The sequence below is a fragment of the Metopolophium dirhodum genome, chromosome 1 (genome assembly GCF_019925205.1).
Source record: "Metopolophium dirhodum isolate CAU chromosome 1, ASM1992520v1, whole genome shotgun sequence".
In the NCBI taxonomy this organism is placed as follows: Eukaryota; Metazoa; Arthropoda; class Insecta; order Hemiptera; family Aphididae; genus Metopolophium; species Metopolophium dirhodum.
Genome location: NC_083560.1, coordinates 92,886,664 through 92,911,503, shown reverse-complemented (window position 1 = coordinate 92,911,503; position 24,840 = coordinate 92,886,664). Strand labels below are relative to the sequence as shown.

The following is a 24,840-nucleotide window of genomic DNA, read 5'->3' as shown; positions in this document are numbered from 1 at the left end:
CAAAAGATAAGACCTGTTCTAAATCCATTGAAAACATGCAAATATCACTGGTAGGGAGATGAGATAAAGCCGTTGTTTCATTTGTTGCCTTGCTTTTTCAGCTTTTTTGTGATATAGTTCCAACATATATTTGGTATGTTTATCACGTAGCTTTGCCGCTATTTCTGCTGATAATAAATCACATTTACTGCAAGTATCTGTACGTGGTTTATGGAATGAAATATTTGGGCATTTTTGTTTAAACGTTTCAAAGAAAAACCTGTAGGTAACAGGAGAGTCAGGAAATTTATCTTTAAACGAACGAAATAGTCTACTGATATTTAAATCTTGGCTTAAATCTTCTTTTTTGCTTTTTTTTCTCCCGTAATGACTTTCATCTCTCGGAAAGGAGTTCACATGCTCTATTATAAGGTTTTTATCTGCATCAGTAAACTTGCTTCTATTCTGCGTATTACCACGTGTTTCAGTATATACAGTCTTTCCTTTTTTTTAACACTAAAGCCTCAACTCTGCGTTTAGTAATCCCAAAAACTTCCATAAATAATTTTTTACAGACCTGTATGATGTTGCCCGTTATATCTGGCATAGAAAAACATACGGTAACTTGCCGTCTGCTGTCCTTCGGATCATCATACTTTCCATAACGCCTTCTTTTCACCGGAGTAATAATCATCAAACCCATCAAATAAGAATTTTGTTTACAGTTGTCTTTTAAGGCATAAAAGTCATGAAATTGAAGTTTCTTTTGAGTATGTGGGATACTGTGACAGCGAAACTTACATTTATAACTGATCTCTTCTTTTGGTTCTGTTTTTCCTTCAACCAAAACATTTTTCTTGTTCACGTAAGGTTTTCCTTCACTTCTACGAATTTTTCTTTCATTACGCACTGACTGTTTTTTTGGCATTTTATTAGTAATAAATAGGTAATATTTTAAGTAAAATAAATATACGTGAAAATATACAGGTAATGTGCATGTACCTATTCCGTTTGAACGACCAACATATACTGATAACTGAAATAATTATTTTTATTATAGGATGGATCATGTCGTCATGAGTAGAACATTTACCTACTGATGACAGAAATAATAATACATTTTACTATAGGACGGATCGTGTTATCGGCATGGGAAATAACATTAAAATGATCAAAAATAGAAATTATATATTTAGTGGCACTTAGCACGTTATTTCACCACAAAATACCAGCACATACGACACACGTTATCTAGTGGATGTTTTTACCTATAATATTATTAACCAAGGCACTTAGCCCGTTTCACATGTTATTGGGCCTGACACTTAGAACATTTTTCTAAGGCTAATTCAAAAATCAACTTTTTGGCACTTAGCCCGTTATTGAATTCAAGTCCTCATATATAAATTACTTTATTCACAATAATATCATCAAATATACTTGGTAAAATCATATGCTGACTGACCGTTTTCGCTCAGAACGTTTTTCTTATACAATGATATTAAATCATTGAATTCAAATTTAACACCATCCATTACAGTGACTCACTTGTAACCTACTGTACATCAAAGCGACATCCACTTATCCACCCTTTTTTATTATTTATTTTTTTTAAGACAAATATTAATATAAGTACCTACGACAATTTATACTAGAAAATACGTAATATTGTGATGTTTATATACTATATACCGTGTGTTCACCAATTTAGGGAACACTGAATTTCTCGGCCGGATTATGTTTGAATAAATAAAATTTTTTTTTACAAGCTAGTGGTATATAAATACACATTTTCAGATAAATTTCAAATTTTTAACCCCTTCGGTACGCGCATGCGCAATGCAACTTATTTTTTTTTTAATAGCAACTGGTATTTTTGATACCAAATTCGGATATACTGAATTTTTTTAAGTCATTTTGACCAATTAACCATGGCTCTACAAACAAAATTGACTGAATGAGAGCCATTCAAATCTTAATAAATAATACATTTTTACAATTCATTATAAAATGCATAAAACCATTTATAATTATTTATTATTGGTTACTTTTTGAATATCTACGTATTTTTTTTTTTTTATACGTGTTATAAATAAGATTAACATAATATAGACATAAAATTATTTAATTAAAATAGATTACAACAGTTATTTTATATCAACACAATTAATTAAATAAATTGTTCAAAGTTTGCTCCTTGATTGTCGACACATAATTGAAAACGTTGTAGACATCCTCTATTAGTTGCTGACATTATTTGACTTTCAGTAAGGTTATTACACGCAACCAAGATTTTATTTTTTAAATCTGCTAGATTAACTGGTGGATCTGCGTAGACTACTGTTTTTAAATGTCCCCACAAAAAAAAATCAAGTGGTGTAATATCTGGAGATCTTGCTGGCCATTCAATGGGTCCATAAGTGCCAAGCCATTTTCCCACATATACCCGATTCAAGTAATCTCGAACAATATGCGCATTATGAGCAGGAGCTCCGTCCTGCTGAAAATAGAGGGTTTGACGAGTAGCTAATGGTAAATTTTCTAACATTAATGGTAAAACATTTGTTAAAAATGATAAATATCGTCTCGCAGTTAAGTTTTCTTCATAAAAATACGGACCTAACAATTTTCCACCAATAAGTCCACACCAAACATTAGTACCCCATACAGTTTGGTAACGGTTATCCACTGCCCAATGGGGATTGACATCTGACCACATACGATTATTTTGTTTATTAATAACTCCATTGTTCGTGAATTTAGATTCATCAGTCCATAATATCTGATTTAAAAATAATGGTTGTGTATCGATTTGAACTAGTAACCAAGCAATGAAATTTAACCTTCTTTCTGGATCTGCAGGTCGTAAATGTTGAACTAAGTCAGGTTTGTAAGGATGCATTTTGTGTTTTTTTAAAATTTTATGTACAAGGCCAAATGAGATTCCAACTTCTCTACCAACATGTCTAACCGAAGATCTTGGATTCAATCTAATGTAAGCTAAAACTTGAAGTTCCACATCTTCATTAATATTGTTTTCTCTAATTTGTTGGTTACGGACTACTTTTACAGAAAATGCTCCATGATTAATCAATAATTGTTCTATCTTAATAAAAAATGTATGCGGTGGATGGTACCGACCTGGGTATTGTTCAGCATACATTCTTGCTGACTGCCGAGAATTTCTATCGCATTTACCATAAATTAATAGCATTTGCACTTTTTCTTTGTTGTTCATTTTAACCCAACTAATCGTACTAGTATGACAACCAGCATAAAAATGATTCATTTTATCTAAACTTTCAAGTATAAATTTAATAATCACAACGGTTTTTCTACCTATAAACAATTACAAATTAATGGGTAGATTTAATTTATCGCTTAATGGTATTAAACATCTAATAATACTGAATATTAATGTGCAATAAATGCATATTATTGTTATAACTTCTGATTATCTAGTATTAAATTATCTGAATAACTATATGTAAATTAAGATTATCTTATTATTTAAAACCTCGATAACTTCATATTTTATAAAATAACTGTTGTAATCAATTTTAATTAAATAATTTTATATCCATATTATGTTAATGAATTGTAAAAATGTATTATTTATTAAGATTTGAATGGCTCTCATTCAGTCAATTTTAGTTGTAAAGCCATGGTTAATTGGTCAAAATGACTTAAAAAAATTCAGTATATCCGAATTTGGTATCAAAAATACCAGTTGCTATTAAAAAAAAAATAAGTTGCATTGCGCATGCGCGTACCGAAGGGGTTAAAAATTTGAAATTTATCTGAAAATGTGTATTTATATACCACTAGCTTGTAAAAAAAAATTGTATTTATTCAAACATAATCCGGCCGAGAAATTCAGTGTTCCCTAAATTGGTGAACACACGGTATATAGACATATAGTATATAATATATAAATGTAATATATAGATTATTGTATGGCTGAAACTCGTACGTACCTCTAATAAACCCGGGCCGCAACTCGTACGTTATTTAGGGATTAGGCCGCAACTCACCAACACCGTCGCCCATAAACCATTGTCTAAGGACTTTTTTTTGTGACATCGACGGCGTTGCCGGAACTGCTTAAAGCTGGTTACACACGGAGCGATTCGAACGCGATTCGAATCGCGGCAAATAATCGCCCGAAATAGTACACGTGTATTTTGATCTTGATATTCAAACGGGGAATAACAGACGCGTTCGGATCGCAAGTGTACGCGATAAATCGCGCAGGTTTAATTTTAGCGCGTTCGGTCGCGATCAAACTCTAAAATTAAACCGTGTATTTCAAATGTTCATATTCAGACGAAACGATTTTAACGCTCCATAGACGCGTTTTTTCCAATTTTTGTTCATTCAAAAAGTTGACATTGGTATGACTAGAGCTCGATATTTATTTTGCTATCCATTTAGTATTTCATACTAAACAACAATAATGTTTGACAACGAGGCATTTATAATTGATGTGCAGAACGAGGAAAGTATTTGGAATACTGGTCAGTGTATATATTTATATCATTTAAATATCATTAAAACACTCACCAGTGATCAATCATCAATAATATTGTCATATTCCTTGTTTTTTATTTTTCTATCCAAAATATACGGTATTCTGTGCGTAAATAGTACGGAACTTTCCATTCAAGAATCACAGAACAAAACAATTGACAAAATTATACAATGTACCTATAAACATTTCAAAAAGGTTGAACAAACTTATTTGATTTATCGAACTGAAAATTCTAATTAAGAAAAAAATACTGGTCACTTTCTTATTTATGTCTCTTGTGTAAAATACATACAATTTTAAAAATGGTTGAAATCTTATTAAAAATATACTTATATAATTTTACTCATAGCTGTGGCGGTGCTACACTGGGACAAGGGTGGGCAAGTCCCCCCCAAAATTTGATTTTGCCCCTCCATTAAAATGTCTAATGTTGATATTTAGAAATATGGTACTTGTGCATAAATTTGATTCAACCATCATAATAAAATAAATAATTCTAACATAATAAATCTAATTTATTGATTTTTATTTTAATAGGCAATACCAACATGTTAATATGTTGCTATTTAGATACTAAGTCCAAAAAGCCCTCTCTTTTTTTGTTTAATTGCAATAAACATAAAATATATTAATGTGCATATAACACATTCATATTATGTCATAAGTCATATAACCTTATGACAAGTTTACATAAAACATATAAGTACTTTAGGTTATACCTTTACCTATTTTGGATTCCATAATGTTAAAAACATGTAAAGAAATAAAGAAATTGTAAATCATTATTTGCATATAAAATTGTATTAATAACTTCAAAGAGTTTTTAGACTTGAGTTATAGTATACCTATTAAGTTTGACTGTTATATTCAAATTTAATATGCTTTTTTTGCACATTTAGAAATAAAAATACTCAATTAAGTTAATACTAATACTGTACACTTTCTAAAATCTCACACATTAAAAAATAAAAAGTTAAGTATTATTAGGAAATTTTAAGTTTTACTGTAGTACTTTTGTGATAATAATATAGTAGGTATATTTTTGATCATTTATTTAGAAATATAGTATATTATACCCAAAACATTTTAAGCAATACTTCCTGAAAATATGATACCTATCTATAAACAAATTAATGGGTGAGCCAGTAGCCTGTATAAATGGCCTGTATAAAAGTATAAATGCCTCACCAGAAAAAAATTTGGCCCGGTATCACCACCCACCCCCTCCAATAAAAAATATCTGTCACCGCCACTGACTGGTAGATTTTACGTTTTGAATCTTCCTTAAATATCTTGATGCAAGTTATGTATGTACTTGTTGTTAATACTTTTTACTTTTTGTTCAATATGTATGTTTGAGTACTCCCTGAAAAATTTCACTATTTGAGCCACTGTACCAGACTGCTTTTATCAATGCCTCTCAATTCTCATTAATATTAAAAAAACAATTGATAAAATTATTAATTTAGCTTTTATAAAAATTACATGACGTGACATTCTGTTATATTTTTCTGTTTGTGCTGGTCACTGGTGAGGGTGCTGGACAATTTAACCACCTATAATTTTTTTGTTTAACATAGTATACAATAATAAATTTATCTTTTTATAGTTAATAAATAATTAATGAATAAATCAATTTTTAGAATCAAAACTATACCACGATAGGGTTGCGAGGCACGTGAGTTGGACAAGAGTAGCCAAATCTACTTACAATAACTTTGATAGTCTGGAAGAAGAAGACAAAAGATCAAAACGTAAGATGAAACATACTGTGGAGATAAAACCTGTAAAGCTCAGTAAAAGACCAATTTGGCTAAAAATAATTAATTAACATTAAACCAGTTTTTCCTTTAAAAACCAATACCTATATTTTTTAATTATTTTATTTTATTATATTTTTTTTTAAATAATAATAAATGTTTAAAAAATAAATAAAAAACAGTCATAGTATAATATAGGTACTGGATAATTTGCCAAGTATTGAAGTATGTTCACCCTTTTACTATCCTTAAATTAAATTTATTGATTATTATTTATTAAAATTCTTATTTTTTGAATTTTTAAATGTTTACTCAAAAGCCAAATCAATACTTAGATTTTTTTCAATCATTTTATGAGTATCCTATGCAGATACAAATTAATTTTTTTATGAAAAATATCCATTTTCTCTTGTAAATTGTTGATCGAATTTGTTAAGAGGATGTCAGCTCATTGTATTTTTCCTCTCTATGACTCAAATGCAACAAGCAACTAGTTCACTGCATGCTCTTATTGCATCTAAATTCAAATTCAAACTAGTATTTTCTGAGTAACTGAAATTTATTTTATGAATACTTAGCATAAATTAATATTTTTATTGCAAATATGTTTTTACAGTTGCAGAATTGCAAAAGAAGTGGAAATCATTTAGGGACACCTTCCGCAGGAAATGTGTAACAAAGTCAGGTCAAGCAGTAGGAAAATCAAATACATATGTATATTCTCAAATACTCGAGTTTTTAAGACCAACCATGAAAAATAGACTGTGAGTTATACTGTGAGACTATGGCCCAAATGATACGTCCTAAAAGTTTTCTACTATTAATTTGCTGCTGGTTAAAAACAGTTGTTAACTAAATTGAAATTAATACAAATCCACAAGTATTGGCAATTATTTGAGTTAGTTAAATTAAGTAAAAGTTACAAACGTAAGCCATAAGTCAATATACTTAATAAACAATATAATTAATTAATAGCTAATGTAGAGAAAAATACTAACTTAACTCTGTTGAAGTTCTTTCATTTTATTTTCAATTACCACCTAGTTCACACGTTTAGTGATTGTGATACATATGTCCATGTTTATACAATAAATTTAAATGTATCCTTTTCTAATTTTTCTAATCACACATTATCTGCAGTGGTTTTGGTATATTTTAAATATTAATTTAAGGTATATTTATTAAGTTAAATGGAAATTAACTAATTTAGTTAAGTTAAAAAGTTAAACACAATTTAACTGTTTAACATATTTTAGTTTTAATTAGATAATGTATTTCTTTGCTAATTGGTCAATATTTTGTATAGGACTGAAAGTAACATAGAGCATAGCGATGAAAGCGATGAAGATGTAGGTTTTGAAGAAATAGATGATGATATTGCAAGAGTTACCGAAAAGTGCCCTAAACCTAACCTTACAGTCTATAGCAACAAAGAAGAAACAATCAGTCAACATCAGTCAAAAAAAATATAAGTGGTGAAAAAACCAGCATTTGAAGAAAATTTGATTAATATTTTAAATAACCGTCAAAAGGTTGATGCCGATACATCATTTGCACTCTCCATAGTTCCACTCATAAAAAATTTAAGCGATGAGCAAAAAACTCAAGTATATATAGATATTCTAAAAAGTATTCAGAAAGTTAAAGAACCAAAAAATTCTGACATTCAAACAACATCTAAACCTCCAAACTCTATCCAACCTTACATAAGCATGTATCCACATGCTTATGACCACCATACAAATCCCACATACTCAAATATACCTCAATCTTATGTAACTTCACCAGCTCTTCACCCAAACAACTCTATACATTTTAATCACCCAAATTTCAATCCCATAACCCCCACATATTATCCTACAACTTCTACACCTAATCCATCAAATACCTCTATACCTTATCCATCAAATACTTCTGAATATGAAATTCAAAATTTAAACATGTCAAAACCACTTTAGCTTCTTTATACTCTAATAACACAACTTAAATGTACAACATTGAAGGATCAAAGTATAATAATTATTATTATTTGTTTTTTGTTTTTTTATTTTACTGTATTTAATATTATATCTATGACTGAAGATAAGTTAAAGATAAGTTTTTTATTATATATTTTAACAATACCTAAAATATTGTGGTTATTTTACTATTAATTTAATACCACTAAGGTTCAGTGGACATACTATTATTATAAAGTCTTTAATAAAACTGTTTTTTACTTTATTTTATTATTTCCAACTTTTCTGCCACAGAATTTTGAAAAAAGTACTTATTGCTTTATAGATATAGTTCATCAGTGAGTTAGGTACAAAAATAAAGACACAAATGATAGTACAATATACATATAATATATACCTGCTTATTAACATTGTAGCAATACTAATAACAAACATGTACTTATATCATAATAAACATACAATGTATTATGTATATAAAAAGCTAATGACAAATGACATTGGTTTGCCAGTCAAGCGCATGGTTTGTATCATTAACATATTGCACAAAGTACTCTCTGACATCTTTAGCATTGGTTGAAGAGTTTCCCACCCCCCTTCTTTCAGTTATGCTTTGCATGGAACTTTAGGTGTCTTCAGTGTTAACCCATCACGCCGTCGCACAAAATTATGAAGTACACAGCAGGCTTTTGTGATTTTCACCGCAGTTTCTGGTTCTACAAGCATGCTGGTCTGGAAAACCCTCCACTTTTTTGACATAATACCAAAGGAACATTCAATATACTGACGGGCTCTAGATAATCTGTAATTAAATATTCTTCTCTGGTCATTTAAACTTCTTCCTGGAAACGGCCTTAATAAATTTTTATGCAGAGCAAATGCTTCATCAGCCACTAACACAAATGGTTGTGGTACGCCAAGATTGTCATTTGGTAAGCATTGATTTGCTGGAAAGTTTGTTCTGTTGGTATAAAGTTTTTTGCCAAATGCAGATGTTTTGAAGACATTGCAGTCACTCTCCTTCCCGTAAGAACCCACATCAATTACTCTAAAGCAGTAGTTAGAGTCGCAAATAGCCATGAGAATTAATGAAAAAAAATGCTTATAATTGTAATACAATGATCCACTATTTTTCGGGCACTCAAGTCGTATATGTTTACCATCCACCTGTAATCAAAATTTGTGAAGTTAAAATATAAATATTTATTTTAAAAACAACATATCTTAAACGACTTAAACAGGCACAACTAGGCCTACATTTTTTTTTGTAATAGTAAAACAACAGTTGAATATTTTTATTTTTTAATTATTGATTAGTTAGTTATACAAATATTAATAATGTTAATATTTAGAGGTTTTAAATTCTAGTTATACATTTTTGTAAAATTAGATTCTGAACTGAGTGATAACATTCAATATATTGATTTTAACAATGATTTTTTTTTTTTATTTTTTTTTTTTGTGTTAGAGGACAAAATTTGGATGAGTAAAAGTGCTTCAATTTTAAAAATCAAGGGTGGTTTTGGGTAGCAATGTGAATTTATATTGTACTTTAGGGGTCAAAAGTAAAAAATGTTCAATAGTTTTTAAATGCGACATGAAAAACAAAAAAAAAATTAAGGAAAAATGGTAATTTTTACGCAAAACCAGTTTTCGACAAAATTGAATTTTTAATTTGACTGTTACTCAAAAACTATGAACTGTAGATACTTTAAATTTTTACCAAATGTTTATATTAACATCATCTAAACATAGTAAAATTTTTACTTTTTTGAGCTATTTATAGGCAGTTGAATTAACAGTCAATTAAAAAATTTTTAAGAGCATCTAAATTTTAAATTTTACATTAAAAATATAAAAATTCACCCGTAAAAATATCAAACGGTTTTAGATTTTAAATAAATAAATAAAATATCCTAGACTGACAAATCGTCTCCGTTCAGAATGGTTTTTCGTATACAATGATACCTATCATTGCATTCAAATTAAACACATCTATTATAGTGACCTACTCTATGACCGAGGTCCACTCAACTCCTACTGTACAGCAGAGCGAGTTACCGATTTTTTATTTATTATTTTTTGCCATTTAATCATATCATTAGATTTATTTTTCAATTATTAAGAGGGGGCGAACATGAAATACTTCTATCATACTATAATTGACTATTTATTTTAAGAAAATATTTTTCGTCACCAGTAAACTTTCCTTAAAAATACACTGCCTACACCCCTCTATTAAGTTGATATTGTTACTTAATTGTTGTTATAATCGTTAAGTCCACTTATATTTGACATTACTATTACCTACCTATAATTGTATCGACAATATTAAAAATATAAATGTATTGTCAAACAGATAAACTCACGGCGCCAACAGTATTTGGAAATTGCGTTTTTTCAAAAAAACCTTTTGCAACATCTTTCCAGTCGTCTATTGTCGGTTCCGCCATTTTTTTAGGTTGTAATACTTCCCATAAAACTTCACAAGTTTCCCGCACAATCATAGCTATAGTAGACACTCCCGCCAGAAATTCAAAATGCAGAGATGAGAAATGCGTTCTAGTTGCTAAATATCTAAATACGTAAATACATAAAAAAAGTAATGACATAAATCCAATTAAGACTTTAGAGACTATAATATCTCGAATTTTAAATTTTAGTAAAATAGTTGATTATATTGTATATTATACATTTTATAAAATATTTTTAATTGTCAATCGTAGTAAATATTAATGTTATTATTTCACCGTGTCATTGTACTATTTACTTACCTCAAAGTTATGGCTAATCGTTCTTCTTCTGATATTGGACTACGCATATTAGTAACTTGTCTTGTAAGATAAGGCCTAACAAATGAAATCTAAATAATATATTTATAAATTATATAAAAAGTAAAATACAAAGATAAAATATAATATTTTTAACATTAAACTAAACAAGTACTAATGTAGTTTTGTAGTAGTATATAATATATATAGTAAATTGTATATGTATAACTTTTTTGAAAGAATGTTTATTTTTTCTCTTACTAATTCATCGAATGTTGTGATAGACATCCTGTAGTACTTAGTAAATTCTTCTGGATGAGCTCTCAATGACATAAAATTGACTTGAAATTGTCCTTCTTGAGGCCTCTTCAGGTTAATTGGATGCACCCAATGGCGCCTATTGTAGCTTTTCTGCTTTTTTGCTTTTTGATGGCGTTTATATAAAGCGTAAGCTACGGCTACGGCTTCAACGTCGTCTAACTCCATGATTAAATGAAAAAATGAAGTACACTATTCACTTTTAAATAACTTTAAATTCACTTTAAATTTATGGTAAAATTTTGTAAGTGTTCCTCAACCACGTTTTCGGGACAAATGATTCGCTCCAATTTGTATAACCTATTATTTTGACTTTTGATTAGTTTGATTAGTGAACATTTGCTCAAAATTAAACAGCTACATTTAAGTCTTAACTTCACACATAAATAATCGCTTGGGTACGAATGGCGAAAAATCGCAAGAAATCAGTCTAGTTTAATTTTAGGCGAACATTCACTGCGGGCGGCTAAAATTAAACACATTGTTTTGACTGGATTGATACACACCGCGTGATTTCCGCCGCGAATGTTCGCCGTTCGATACTTCGATCATTCAAATATCGACCACCAAAGTATCAATATTGTTGATATTATTTATTAATTTATATTAATTTAGTATACCATAACCTTATAACATATAAATTATAAGTAATCAAAAAATACATACTAAAAAACATTAAATAACAATAGTTACTAAGATTTCCTAATTACTTTATTCTGCCAGCTTAAAGCGTGACTAGGATCATTAAAATATTTAACAAAGTACTACCTCACATCTTTGGCACTAGTTGAAGAATTTCCCACTCCTCTTCTTTTAGTTATACACTTCAAAGGACAACTGAGAGTGTGTTCGATGTTATATCCGTCCCGACGTCGAATAAAACTATGTAAGACACAACATGCTTTTGTGATAGTAGTAGCCATATCAGGATCAACTAAAATGCTAGTTTGGAAAACTCTCCATTTTTGAGATAAAATGCCTAAGTAACATTCTATTGTTTGTCGGGCCCTTGATAGCCGGTAGTTGGATATCCTTCTTTGGTCATTTAATGACCTACCAGGAAACGGTCTTAACAAATTGTTATGTAGGGCGAAAGCTTCATCACCCACAATTACAAATGGTTGAGGTTCACTGAAATCATCACCTGGTAAATTGTTATCTGGAGGAAAATTAATTTGGTTTGAATACAGTTTTTTTCCCGAAAGACGATATTTTAAAAATGTTGCAGTCGCTTTCTTTTCCATAAAAACCAACATCTATTATTTGGAAACAATAGTTTGAATCACAGACTGTCATAAGAATAAGTGAATAATATTGTTTATAGTTATAATATAGTGTCCCACTATTTTTTGGACATTCCACCCTAATGTGTTTGCCATCAACAGCTCCAACGCAATTAGGAAATTGTGATGTTTTAAAATATCCATTTGATATTTCTAGCCAATCTTGAGTAGTAGGTGCTGCCATTTCAATGGGTTGCAATATTTGCCAAATAACATCACATGTTTCCAAAACTATTCTGGAAATTGTTGACACACCCATCAAGAACTCAAAATGTAGCGCGGTAAAATTAGTTCCAGTAGCTAGGTATCTAAAAAGAGAAGCATTCAAATTTAGCAAATTTTAGATTAGTTTTTGAATTGCAATAAAATATGAAAATCGCTACATGAAAAATATCGAGTGAATATCCAATATTGTAATAATTAAAACTTCGGATTAAAATTTTAATTTGACATTCCCGTTGACATTTTTAACTAAAGATAGACAGACTTATAAGTAGGTAATCTAGTAGAGGAATCTTGTATTACATTTTCAAATCTTAGATTTAAAAAAACAAATTTTATGAATTTCAAACCCAAAATAATTTGCACATTTTCGTAATTTTTACGTATTTTGTCAAAAGCCAAACTTTAAATGCTTGTAAAATTGTGACTATGTATTAATATTTTTAAAATTTTGTTTGTAGGGTAAAAAACCGTGAAAATGTTATCCAAGGCGCCTGGTATATTGTTAATATAGTGGTTGAAAAATATTGAAAATACATAGGCACAATTTTTTTTATAAGCATTTAAAGTTTAAATTAAGCAAAATTTAAAATTATTTTGTAGTTAAAAATTTATAAAATTTTAAAATTTTATAGCTTAGGATTGAAAATTTAAAACAAGGTTTAGCGTAAATAGTTTATAATATAATAATAACTTCTTTTACAATAATATCATCAAATATACTAAGTAATATCATAGGTACGCTGACTGGGTAAACGGAAAAAAAGTACCCGGTAAAAAAGTCCCACGGGAAAAAAGTCCTATCTAGATAATATCTAGATAGAAGAGCTCTTATTATTTTAATTATATATTTTCTAATGTTATAATATGTTAATTTAATTTTTTTAAATTTTGTATTTGTCGTTATATATTTGTTGTATATTTATTTGTTTATTTATTTATTGAGTAAACGCCCGAATTTTCAAGTACAGTATAATATATATTTATAAAATGACAGAATGAAACAACGATATACAGAAATATCAAAATTACAAATAGGCCGAAAAAACAAAACAAAAACTGAGACGACGAAAACGATATTCCTGATGACCCAGTTAATAGAGACCTACAACAACAAAAACTAAATCGACTAAGAAACCTTCATTTGAGGAAAATTTGCTGAACATTTTAGAAAATCGTCGCCAACTGCAACCACAAGATGTAGAAACTTCTTTTTTTATGTCACTCCTTCCTCAAATCCGTAGTTTGACCGAGGAATAAAAAAATAGAGTTTATATTGAGTTTTTGACTACTCTCCAAAGAGTCAAATATTCTACTCCTCAAATTCAACAAATACCTTCACAGTGAACTCTAGTTCTATTCCTTTTACCAGTTTAACTTATCCATATTATAACGCCAGTCAAACTTTACCTGAATTTTCTGCACTAAGCTCAGCTATAAACCCACATCAAATTGAAACTGTGACTCCTACATTACACACTTATTATTCTCAGCCATCTGCTTCATCCACACATTCTGGTTATATGCAGCCTACTAATTTTGACAATACCAATACATAATCATACATTATAGGTATGATTACGTGTTTATAACTATTCAAGTATGTTACTATTAATTAATGTTCCCACTAATAATTACTATTAATTTTAAATTTAATATTCAATAATATAATAAGTAATAATAGTAGTGTACATAATAATGGCAACCAGAAAGTATAGTTACTTTATAATTTTAATTATTTAAAATGTATTACTTAAAATTGTGTTAAGAGTATAAATAATCCATATAGACTTTGGAGTCTATACCTTAAAGTAGTAATACAGATCAATATAAAATATTTTTATAATTATTTTCTTACGTAAAATAATAATAATATTGTAATAAAAATGTAATATTATTTTCCAATGACTTTATTTTGCCACTTAAGTGCATGTTGCGGAGTGTTGAAATACTTAACAAAGTGTTCTCTAACTTCTTTGGCATTTGTTGACGAATTTCCATTTATCCCTTTCATTTGTTAAATCGTCCATTGTACAACTATGGATATTATCATTGTTGATGCCATCTCTACGTCGAACAAAATTGTTTAGCACACAACATGCTTTTGTCACAGCGACAGTGAAATTGGGTTCAACTAGTATACTTGTTTCAAAAACTCTCCATTTTTTCGACATTATTCTAAAAGAACATTCTATTTGTTGTCGAGCTCTTGATAACCTGTAATTAAAAATCCTCCTGTCGTCATTTAACGACCTACCCGGGAAATGTCGTAATAAATTTGGGTGTAACGCAAATGCTTCGTCGGCAACGAAAACATAAGGCAGAGGAACACCCTTATCATCACCAGGTAAACAAATTTTTGGTGGCAAATTGAAATTATAACCGTATAATTTTTTACCAAACACTGATTGTTTGAAGACATTACAGTCACTTTCCTTACCGTAGGAACCCACATCTATAATTCTAAAACAGTAATTAGAATCACAAATTGCCATCAGGATGAGTGAAAAATATTGTTTGTAATTATAATAGAATGTCCCACTGTATTTGGGACATTCCAAACGTATATGTTTGCCGTCTACGGCGCCAGCGCAATTTGGAAATTGAGTTTTCTCGAAATACCCGGCTGCAATGTCTAACCAATCGTCAGTAGTTGGTTCTGCCATTTCAATTGGTTGTAATATGTTCCAAATAACCTCACGAGCACGATTAAAGATATACAGGTTAACTATCGCCCGCCAACCAAGCGGTCCGGAAGTATTACGGTTGACTGGTACACATTTCTACAACTATAATAGCGTAGGGCGCTAGTAGTACGTAGGGTACTTTATTTTGTTTTGCCCATTGAACTTTATATATTATATAATTATAATAATAGTTCAATGGTTTTGAACTATATCTGCACATTCAACTGTTATTCCATCAAATTCTTTAACTAAAGGTCCACCTTTACAAACTTGTTTAGTGTTAACAGCATTTATAACTAAAATCAGTTCATCAAATGTCAGTCAACACTTTTAATTTTGGACATATATCTTGAATGTCAACAAATACATCATATAATTTACATTTAACAATCATATCCGTTTCAAGAGATATCTGTTTTTCAATAAAAACTCCAACCTCATTTTCATTACATTGTACAGTATAAAATGTAATACTTGTATTTTTTCCTCTGTTGATTTCATATTTCCAATTATCTGGAAGTTTAGTCAACTCAATTTCCCTACACATGTTTTCAAAGTATTCTATAATAGGAATGATAGAAGATTTAAGAAATACAGAAGTTTCTTGATTCAATACATCCTGATTTATAACAGTTTCAGACAGTTTAGAATCAACCTATATAAACAAATATACTAGGTATTATTATTATAACCAAACACAAAGTTCATATTGGTTATAGGTAATCATAATAATATGAATAGGTATTAAAATAATTTTCATCAGTGAGTACCTATATAAAATATAATGAATAAGTAAAAATATTTAATGTAATAGTTCAAAATTACTTCGGTTAGTTATATGCTTTTAGAATTCCTACAATTACTACCCAAAGAAACTCTTTTTGTGGGGGATTTCCTTTTTTTCTGTGGATTAGACAAATATTTTGGTCCAGGAAACAAGCATGGTATTGCATTTTTTTGCAGTTTTGGAATCTTCAAGTTTATCTGAAAAAGTAGGTAATGTTAATAAAATAAAACTAACTTCATGCCAATCATATTACTGTAGTATTAATTAAAGACCTTTGTATTTTTTAACCCATTAAGTACCTGTAAGTACGTAATTAATGTTATAATGTTTAAATAGTAGGTAATATCAAATTTACTTTATTATAGGTACCTATTGTGTGTATTATAATAAGTAGGGCTGGGATTTTAATGCCCTAAAAAACTTCAAAAAATGCCCTTAAAAAATGCAAAAATGACTTAAAAACTCTAAAAATGATCTAAAAAACTTCAAAAAATGCATTTAAATTATATTTATTATAGGTTAAAAATTAGAAAAAAAAATTTAAATTACACTACACTATTTTTTTTGTTTATTGTACGTTGTTACTTCTTTAGTTTTTTTGTGCTTCTGTTTTCTTATTCAATAATCATTCATTCTAAAATAATAAATTAAAAAAAAAATTTAATATTTGAACTTGTTTTTACTAGTTGTTATAAATACTAACCTGAAAAAAATTGCTATTGCACTGTATGATATGCTGTTTTATGTTTTCAAATAAAAATGATCGTCTTTGGTCGGATAATATACTTTTATAGGTGGAAAAACTTCTTTCGACTTCGACTGATGATACTGAAGCATATTTAAAGTGTGAAATATCGTCCGTCGTTATATCTTCTGGTATTGTGTTTTCATCAGGTTTTTCACCATTTATAATTTTTGAAATATTTTGTAATATTGTCAACCCTTTATTTTTATTTAAAATATTTTCCATTTTTTTATTTATTGCAGCACCAATTTCATTTTGTGCTTTATTTATTAAAACACTTATATCTCCTAATATTCTTAAAGATTTTGATAAAGTCTGTCCACGAGTTTCTAATTTATTAATTGATTCAGGCAATGTACCGAAATGCGCTTTTATATAAATTAAATTCCTGTGTAAGCTAGAACTTTTAATTACTGTTAGCACTTTTTTAATAGAAATAGCGTCTTTACTGTCAAGTGCATTGACAACTTCTTTGATAGATTCAAAATGTTCGCAGTAATAAATTGAAGCGTTTAACCACGTTCCCCAACGAGTTATAACTGGTTGCGGCGGTAAAGGTATACCTTTTGCTATTTCTCTAAATTTATCTACGCGGGAAGGTGCTTTCAAAAATATTTTTTTCTCATTTGAAACTAATTTATCTACTTTCGAAAAATTCCCTCTTATTTCTCGATGAAGTGCATGTGCAATACAAGTCACATGTATCATTTTTGAATAAAATGACTGGATTGACTTTCCAGCTTTCAGGTGCTGCATCACTTACAAATATGTTGTCATATTGAATACCTCCTGGCCACAATAAAGATAGAGAATTATTGAACATTTTAGCAACAGTAGAATGGTTCGCTTTTTCTAATACCTCACAGTTTAAAAGAAATGTTTTTCCAGGACAACCGACTTCTAACGTACCTACGATGAAGTTTGCAACAAAACGTCCTTCTGCGTCGGTTGTTTCGTCCAAAGAAACCCAATTTTTTTTATCTCCTACATATTGAACTATTTTATTCATGGTATTATTGTAACATTTACTCACATAATTTTTTCTAATTGACGATCTATCAGGAATTGATTTATTAGTATACTTCTCTAAAAAACCTTTTAATATTGGATTTTCAAGTTTATTAAGTGGTATATTGGCCGAAAGAAAGGCATTAGTCAAATCATAAGAAAACGGAGATAGCTGATTTTCATTTATAAATTGCATTGTGGATACCTGTTGGTCCGATTTAAGTTCTCGACGACGTAATTCTGAAACGTGTTTATCTCGGGAAATGTGTTGTACAACGGTAAATTTTTTTTCAGAAACCACTTTTATTTCACATATTTTGCAAAATAATATTTCACCGTCTGTAGAAAAAATTTGATTTTGTTATTTTTTAATTATTTAATACTTTTTGTTAGTTATTAACTATTTATTTTACAGGTTTCCTTTGGACAAAACAGTGGTTACAGGCAATGAAAAGAAAACAATTTACTCCTTCACAATATTCGCAATATATAATATTAATTTATACTGGTATATTGGTAAAAACCACTTAAAAAATATTTATTTATTTAATAATTTATAACAAGTAATACTTTTTTTTTTGTGTTATTATTTATTTTAGAAGTATAATAACATTGCCACACCCATCATCAATTTCTAATTGGACATCTACAGTCAACGCTGAACCTGGTTTTTTTAAAGAAGTTTTTGAAGCTCTCCTTTTCCAACAGAGGACAAAGATTGTAATTTGGTTCTCGACAGGATGTCAATTAGAAAACAAATTCTTTGGGATTCAAAAAATTCACGTCTTTATTATTTTCATTTCCACGGTAAATTACAGGTGATGTCGGAATTCCGAATTTTTCAAGCAGTTCCACTGGTATTTCTTCATTTGCTTTAACCATAAACCCATAGCTCATCGGCTCGTGTTCTTGAAAAGCTGTTGTTTTTTCTCCAATTTTCTCATCACTTTTCTTTAGAATTGCTTCGAAACCCGCGTAAATTACTATAGGATGACGTTGCGTTTTATCCCATGCAGTAAGCTCGAGTATCGATCCGGGTTCAGGTATCTGAGGTAGTATGGGCTTGTGTTCCCCACATATTAATCTATGTTGTTCAAGTCCTGCAACTCCGTTTAATTTATATTTGTATTGTTGTTTATCGAATGATGTAAAGCACCGTTTGCAGAAAATTAACTGCCCATTATGTTTGGTTTTTTGAGCGCTAATGAGTCTTGAAAAATTAGAGATGTAACTATAGTGAGTGTTATCGTCCTGGTCTGAAATTAGTAAAAGATCAAAGTGATCGAGTTTTTCTTCATGTACTACTTTTAGTGAAAATACTTTATATTCCGGAAATTTCGGTGGTTGGAATTGTTTATCAATACCGTAAACATTGACAGAGACGTTTGGATTATTTTTTTCAAAAATTTTAACCTGATGTAGTGGTGTTGGAAATGATAGATTTGTAAAATTATATTTTTCTTGGTGTTTAAAATAATTATCACCAACACGATGTTTATTATTTCCTGTGACATGTTTTGCTAGGATCGCCCATTTGAAGCATTGTGAGTCTAAGTTCTGCGGATTAATCACAGCTTTTTTATTTTCTATTGCGTCTGGTAGTTGTATGTATGATGATCCACCCATAGGTTTATATTTATATACACCTAACATTAAACCGTCTATACATTGTAATGTGAAACCACTACCCTTGCTTGTATACTCGTCTTGCTCTTTCATTAATTTAGCGAATGCCTCTTCAACAGTTTTCTGTACTCCGGTATCACAGAAAATCGCCTTAGCCGATGTTTTAAAAGCACGGTTTTCCGATGAATATTCCACATTCGGTATATTATATGTCGCCTCAAGCTTTAAATTAAACTTGATCGGATTTTTACTCGCAATTGATTTTAGTAAATCGACTAGTTCGGATTTAATCGAGTCAAGAAAGTAGATATAGTTTTGAATATTGTTGGTATTTTTCACGTAATACCAGGTAATTGCATGATTTGATGATGTAGAGATTTGTGTAAATCCTGAAGACTTTACGAGATTTAAACGTAATTTTTTTAGCCTTACAGCCGACGTTGTATTTGCACTGGAGACACGTTTGCCATTATCGAGCATAGTGTATGGATCTTTTATTTTTTAAAAAAAAATCTAATTAGCTTATAGCACGCTTATAAAAAAAAAATGCTTACCTTGAAAGTCATAAAGTCCGAGATTCTCAACGGTGTCTAGAACTTCCAAGCATTAATCGTCATTCACATTACTCCAAAATTCGTCCATCGTGTTATCTCGTTCTGGTGATAAGCGATCATTTTGTCCGAGAAAATCGATATCGTCTAGAACCTCCCAGCATTCATTCACGTTACTCGTAAATTCGTCCCTCGCGTTATCTCGAATGGGTGATAAGCGGACATTTTGTTTATCTTGTCCAGTTGATACGCAATCTTTACGAACGGATGATGTACCAGGCTGTAAGTCTGGTACAAAAACGTGTGGCGCGATTTGTACTATACCTGATAAAACATTTTAAATATAATAATAATAATAAATATTTAAAGTGGATACAAAAATACATACCATGAGCATTTTTCAAATGTTTATTGAGACTGGTCTTATAACTGAACGTAATACCACACCTAATACAAGGGATACGCTCGGCGTTGTGATTTTTTTCGTGTCTAGTTAGACTACGTTTCACCGTGAATTCCGAAGGACATTGTCGACATTTAAACATTTCGAGATGTGTTTTTCGGTGAGCGATCAAATTTGGCTTGTATACGAATTTCAAAAAACATTGCTCGCATTTAAACATTTTAAAATAAATTAACAAGAAAAATTAAAACGTTATATGATAATTACGTGTGTAGTATTGGCACAGAGCGATCGAGAGAGATATAGGTTAATATGGTACGACAAAATATCATCAACTATGGGGAGTAATGAATAGCGACTATTCATTCATTCAAAAAATCCCTACCTAAGACCTGCCGCCGCCGCCGCCGCTGCCACCACCGATCTCAGTTATACAATGAAATACAGGGTCGTCGGTTTGTTGTATATATCGGGTGTGTTAATATCCGTATGGTAAAGTGTTCCATAGATACGTATCTAGTAATAGAAAAAAAGCGTGGTAAATAGTTATAAATAAGCGTTTATTAGTATCTGTATAAACATCGTTTACTTATCTAAAATTCACTTATCGTGTTAAATATTTGAGGCGTTAATAATTCTATTTCTGCTGCAAGTGTACAAGTATAAAACCGTGCATTTTTTTAACTCATTCGTTCCTACCCATATCTGCAAGCGACGCCCACAAGTTTCGCATTTTTTAAATTCTCTTATTATATCTAGCATACCTGCAGACCTGCAGCAAGGTGTTATTCGAATTTGATTATATATAATATTTTTGCAAGTATGTATGTATGTTTGTATGTATGTATGTATGTGTGTGTATGAGCGTTCATATGTAATTGAATGAATAAAAGACTGGGCGGCTTGTTTGTATACTATATGGAATACTGGAATCGTGTGTGTGTGTGTGTGTGATGTTATATGAATGTATCATGTATGTATGATAAGGTATATAATATATATGTTGAGCTTGTGTGTGTTGTAAATATTATTATATAAGTTCAGAATGAAAACTGATGAGTACTGTATGGTGTGTAATACTATATTATAGTTTGTATGTGTATGGTTATATCATATTTATATGTATAAATATACCTATGTATCGTATGCTAACGATGCGTTTTATTGATATATATGTAATAAGTATATAATATTATGGTATAATATTTGTAGATAGGTATGTGTGATGTTGTAGGTACCTTATATTATATTATGAGCATGACGTATGTTCGTATATTATATGTAGACTATATTATAATATATTTGAATGTGTGTTTGTTTGAGATGTATAACGTGTATATATGTATGTATGTGTGTTTGTACGTAAGTGCGTATGTAAGTATTTATAGATGTGATAACTGATAACATAGGTATGATAACGCGGTGGCGGGCTCGCGCGCGTTCGCGGCGGCCCTTTGTAAGGTATAGTGGTTGTGGTGGTGGTGGTGGGGGAAATTATACATCTCGTACGTATGTGAACGATTGTCGTAAACACCAGTTAAATGAGATAGAATTTACATTGTAATTAAATTCTATCTCATTTAACTGGTGCGTTACTCTAAGCGAGTAAGTTGCGCAGTGGTGTGGTTGTCGTATGGGAATCGACCTGTTCGAGTTCGAATCCCGATTCGGCAAAAAAATTTTTAAATTATTTTCCGCGGCTAATTGATAGGGAATAGTGGCGGGGGGAATATCGTACAAGTGCGTGATTGATGGTGGGGGGTATATGATGAGCGGGGTAGCGGGGGGAATGTCGTGTACGTATGTGATAGATCTGCTCAACCCATGGGTTGTGCAGAGGTGTAGAGTTGTATGTGGGATGTGCAAACGGGTTTCGCGGGATGTGCATCAGGTATAGGGATGTGCTAGCAGGATGCGGTTCCAGAAATCTCTTTTTTATCCTACTCACAGGTAAGTGGGCAGTTCCTTGGCCACCATGGCTTCCAAGATCTTTTCCCAGGGTGCAGAATTGAACGCGTTCTGAACGTCTAGTGACAGCATTCCGATTTTGCCTCTGGAACCACAGTCCTCCGCGGCTTTGCACACCACCGCTAGTGCATCTGTAGTATTTCATTTGCTGCTGAATCCGAACTGGTTCTCTGATAGTCCGCATGGGGTGTCGGGTTCCAAGATTTTCCTAATGCGGTTGTCGACTATTTTCTCAAACAGTTTCCCAGTGCAATCGATCGGGCACAATGGTCTGTACGAGATGGGTTCGAGTGGCGGATTATCTCCCTTTTTGATGAACACCAGGCGCGCTCTCTTCCACGCTTTCGGAAATCGTCCTTCCTCTAGGCATTTGTTATATATAATTAGCAGCATCTCAGGCTGGCGTTTCACTATTACCTTCAGTACCTCGTTATTTATGCCGTCCATTCCCGGTGCTATCTTGTTTCTCAACGAGCAGGCCGCCCTGTAAAGCTCCCCCTTTGAGATTTTTGGGGAGGTCCTCTCGCTGCCAAGGTCTCGGGTTGCGAAGTTGGTGCACAGGGAATAGTCCTTTGACAATGTTGTAAACGACTTCGTGGTTCTGGAGCTCTTTTGGTGGACGGCTTTTGGTAAGCTTTCCATAACCAGTTTGTAGGGTTTCCCCCAGGGGTCCCGCTCGACCTGGTCGCATAGCTGTTTCCAGCATAGTTCTTTGGCGTTTTTGATTGCTTTTGTGAGCTCCAGCTTGGCATTCTTCATCTCTTCGAGTTCCACAGCGCACTCATTAGGTCCCAGTCTTCGCTTTTTCCTCTGGAAAGTTCTGCGAGCGTGGTTAGCTGACTTTCTCAGGTTGCTGAACGCTGGTGTCCACCAGTATACCGATTTCCTCTTCCCGGCTCTTCCGTCGGTTTCTATCCCGCATGTTTTCCTGAGCTTTTCGGTGAGAGCGGAAGCACATTCTTCCGCGTTTAACGGGTCCGCGTTGATCAAGTCACCCTCTTCCAGGATTTCGTCTAGCTTCCTGTAGTCAATCTTGAATTTCTTTGTTTTTGCTTGGGGACATACTGTGTCCTGAGTACGTATTTGTGTGTCGATGCGTATGTAATTGTGATCACTAAGTGATGTGGCATCAGATACTCTCCAATTTGTCATGTGGGTGCTCAGGCCATGTGACGCAAGGGTTATGTCGACTATTGATCTTGTGTTCCCCCGTTGGAAAGTCGGAGCGTTTCCTCTGTTACATATAATCATCCCGAGGGAGGAGATCATGTCTACTACTGCTTCTCCGCCAGCGTTGCTGCACCTTGCTCCCCATGCCGTGTGCCACGCATTGAAGTCTCCAGCTATCAGTATCTCTGTGGTTTTCCGTCTGCCGTCTGGCGTCAGTTTCTAGTCGGCTCAATAATTGCTTAAATTCCTGGAGCGAAGTGTTTGGAGACCAGTAACATGCGTAGAGCGTCATGCCATCAACTTCGATCCATCTAAATTCGCTCTCACTTTGGCCGCTGTCCGTAACCGTGCTACTCGGGTTGCAGACTATCGCTGCCTTTCCAGTGTTGTCTGGGTACCAGTGTTTGTTGCCTAAGTTGTTGTACTCCGATACAAAAATGTAGTCAATTGATTCTTCAATCGCTTATTGACACATTAGATATTGCGCTGCTTTGCAGCAGTTCAGGTTTATCTGAAGATACTTATGCATTGCTGGTGTGCGCTTGGGCGACACCGTCCGTGGTCAACCCTCTCCGCTCGTTTGCACGTAGGTTATTTTTGTCTCTTTCGTAGGTTACCCCTTCGTCTGCAGGTTCCGGAACTCCGCTCTTCTTATGCTCAGGTCTGACTACCTGGCACGTTGCTGCGAGGTGTCCTGTTCCACGGCATCGGTAGCACTTTTTTGGCAGACCAGCTGTGGCTTGGCATTCTGCCACGATGTGACCACTCACCTGGCATCTGTAGCACGTCGGTGTCTTTGTCTCTAAGAGCTTGACGCGGCATAAGTTCCATCCTATTCTGATGCTTTTTAGTGCAGATAGTCTAAGAGCTGTGTCCATGTCCACAGTCAGCTTAGCTACCTTACCACCTCCAGCGTTCTCTCTTAGGCTGATCCCTGAAATATCTAGGCAGGGGTCTGCCGCTGCGATCGTGTCTCTCACCTTGTCATCGTGTAGCTATTCAGGGATGTTGATAACCAGGACTGGGGTCGTTCTCCTGGGTCTGCTGACTTTCGCTCTTTGACCAAGAGTTTCACA

At 32.0% G+C, this 24,840-nt stretch overlaps 3 protein-coding genes across 3 annotated transcripts; all 3 read right to left on the bottom strand.

Annotated features, from left to right (window-relative positions):
- Positions 1-8,831: 8,831 nt before the first annotated feature.
- Positions 8,832-10,732, bottom strand: LOC132945927 (uncharacterized). Its single transcript, XM_061015757.1, has 2 exons — positions 10,595-10,732; positions 8,832-9,392 (listed from the first exon to the last, which is right to left on the bottom strand). The coding sequence occupies exons 1-2, from the start codon at positions 10,730-10,732 to the stop codon at positions 8,832-8,834; spliced, it is 699 nt and encodes a 232-aa protein (XP_060871740.1).
- A 263-nt stretch (positions 10,733-10,995) lies between these two features.
- LOC132933852 (uncharacterized) lies at positions 10,996-11,482 on the bottom strand. The gene is made up of 2 exons (XM_061000125.1): positions 11,258-11,482; positions 10,996-11,088 (listed from the first exon to the last, which is right to left on the bottom strand). The coding sequence occupies exons 1-2, from the start codon at positions 11,480-11,482 to the stop codon at positions 10,996-10,998; spliced, it is 318 nt and encodes a 105-aa protein (XP_060856108.1).
- A 3,304-nt stretch (positions 11,483-14,786) lies between these two features.
- LOC132945919 (uncharacterized) lies at positions 14,787-15,485 on the bottom strand. Its single transcript, XM_061015745.1, has one exon. It carries the CDS (start codon positions 15,483-15,485, stop codon positions 14,787-14,789), a length of 699 nt encoding a protein of 232 aa, XP_060871728.1.
- Between the last annotated feature and the right edge of the window lie 9,355 nt (positions 15,486-24,840).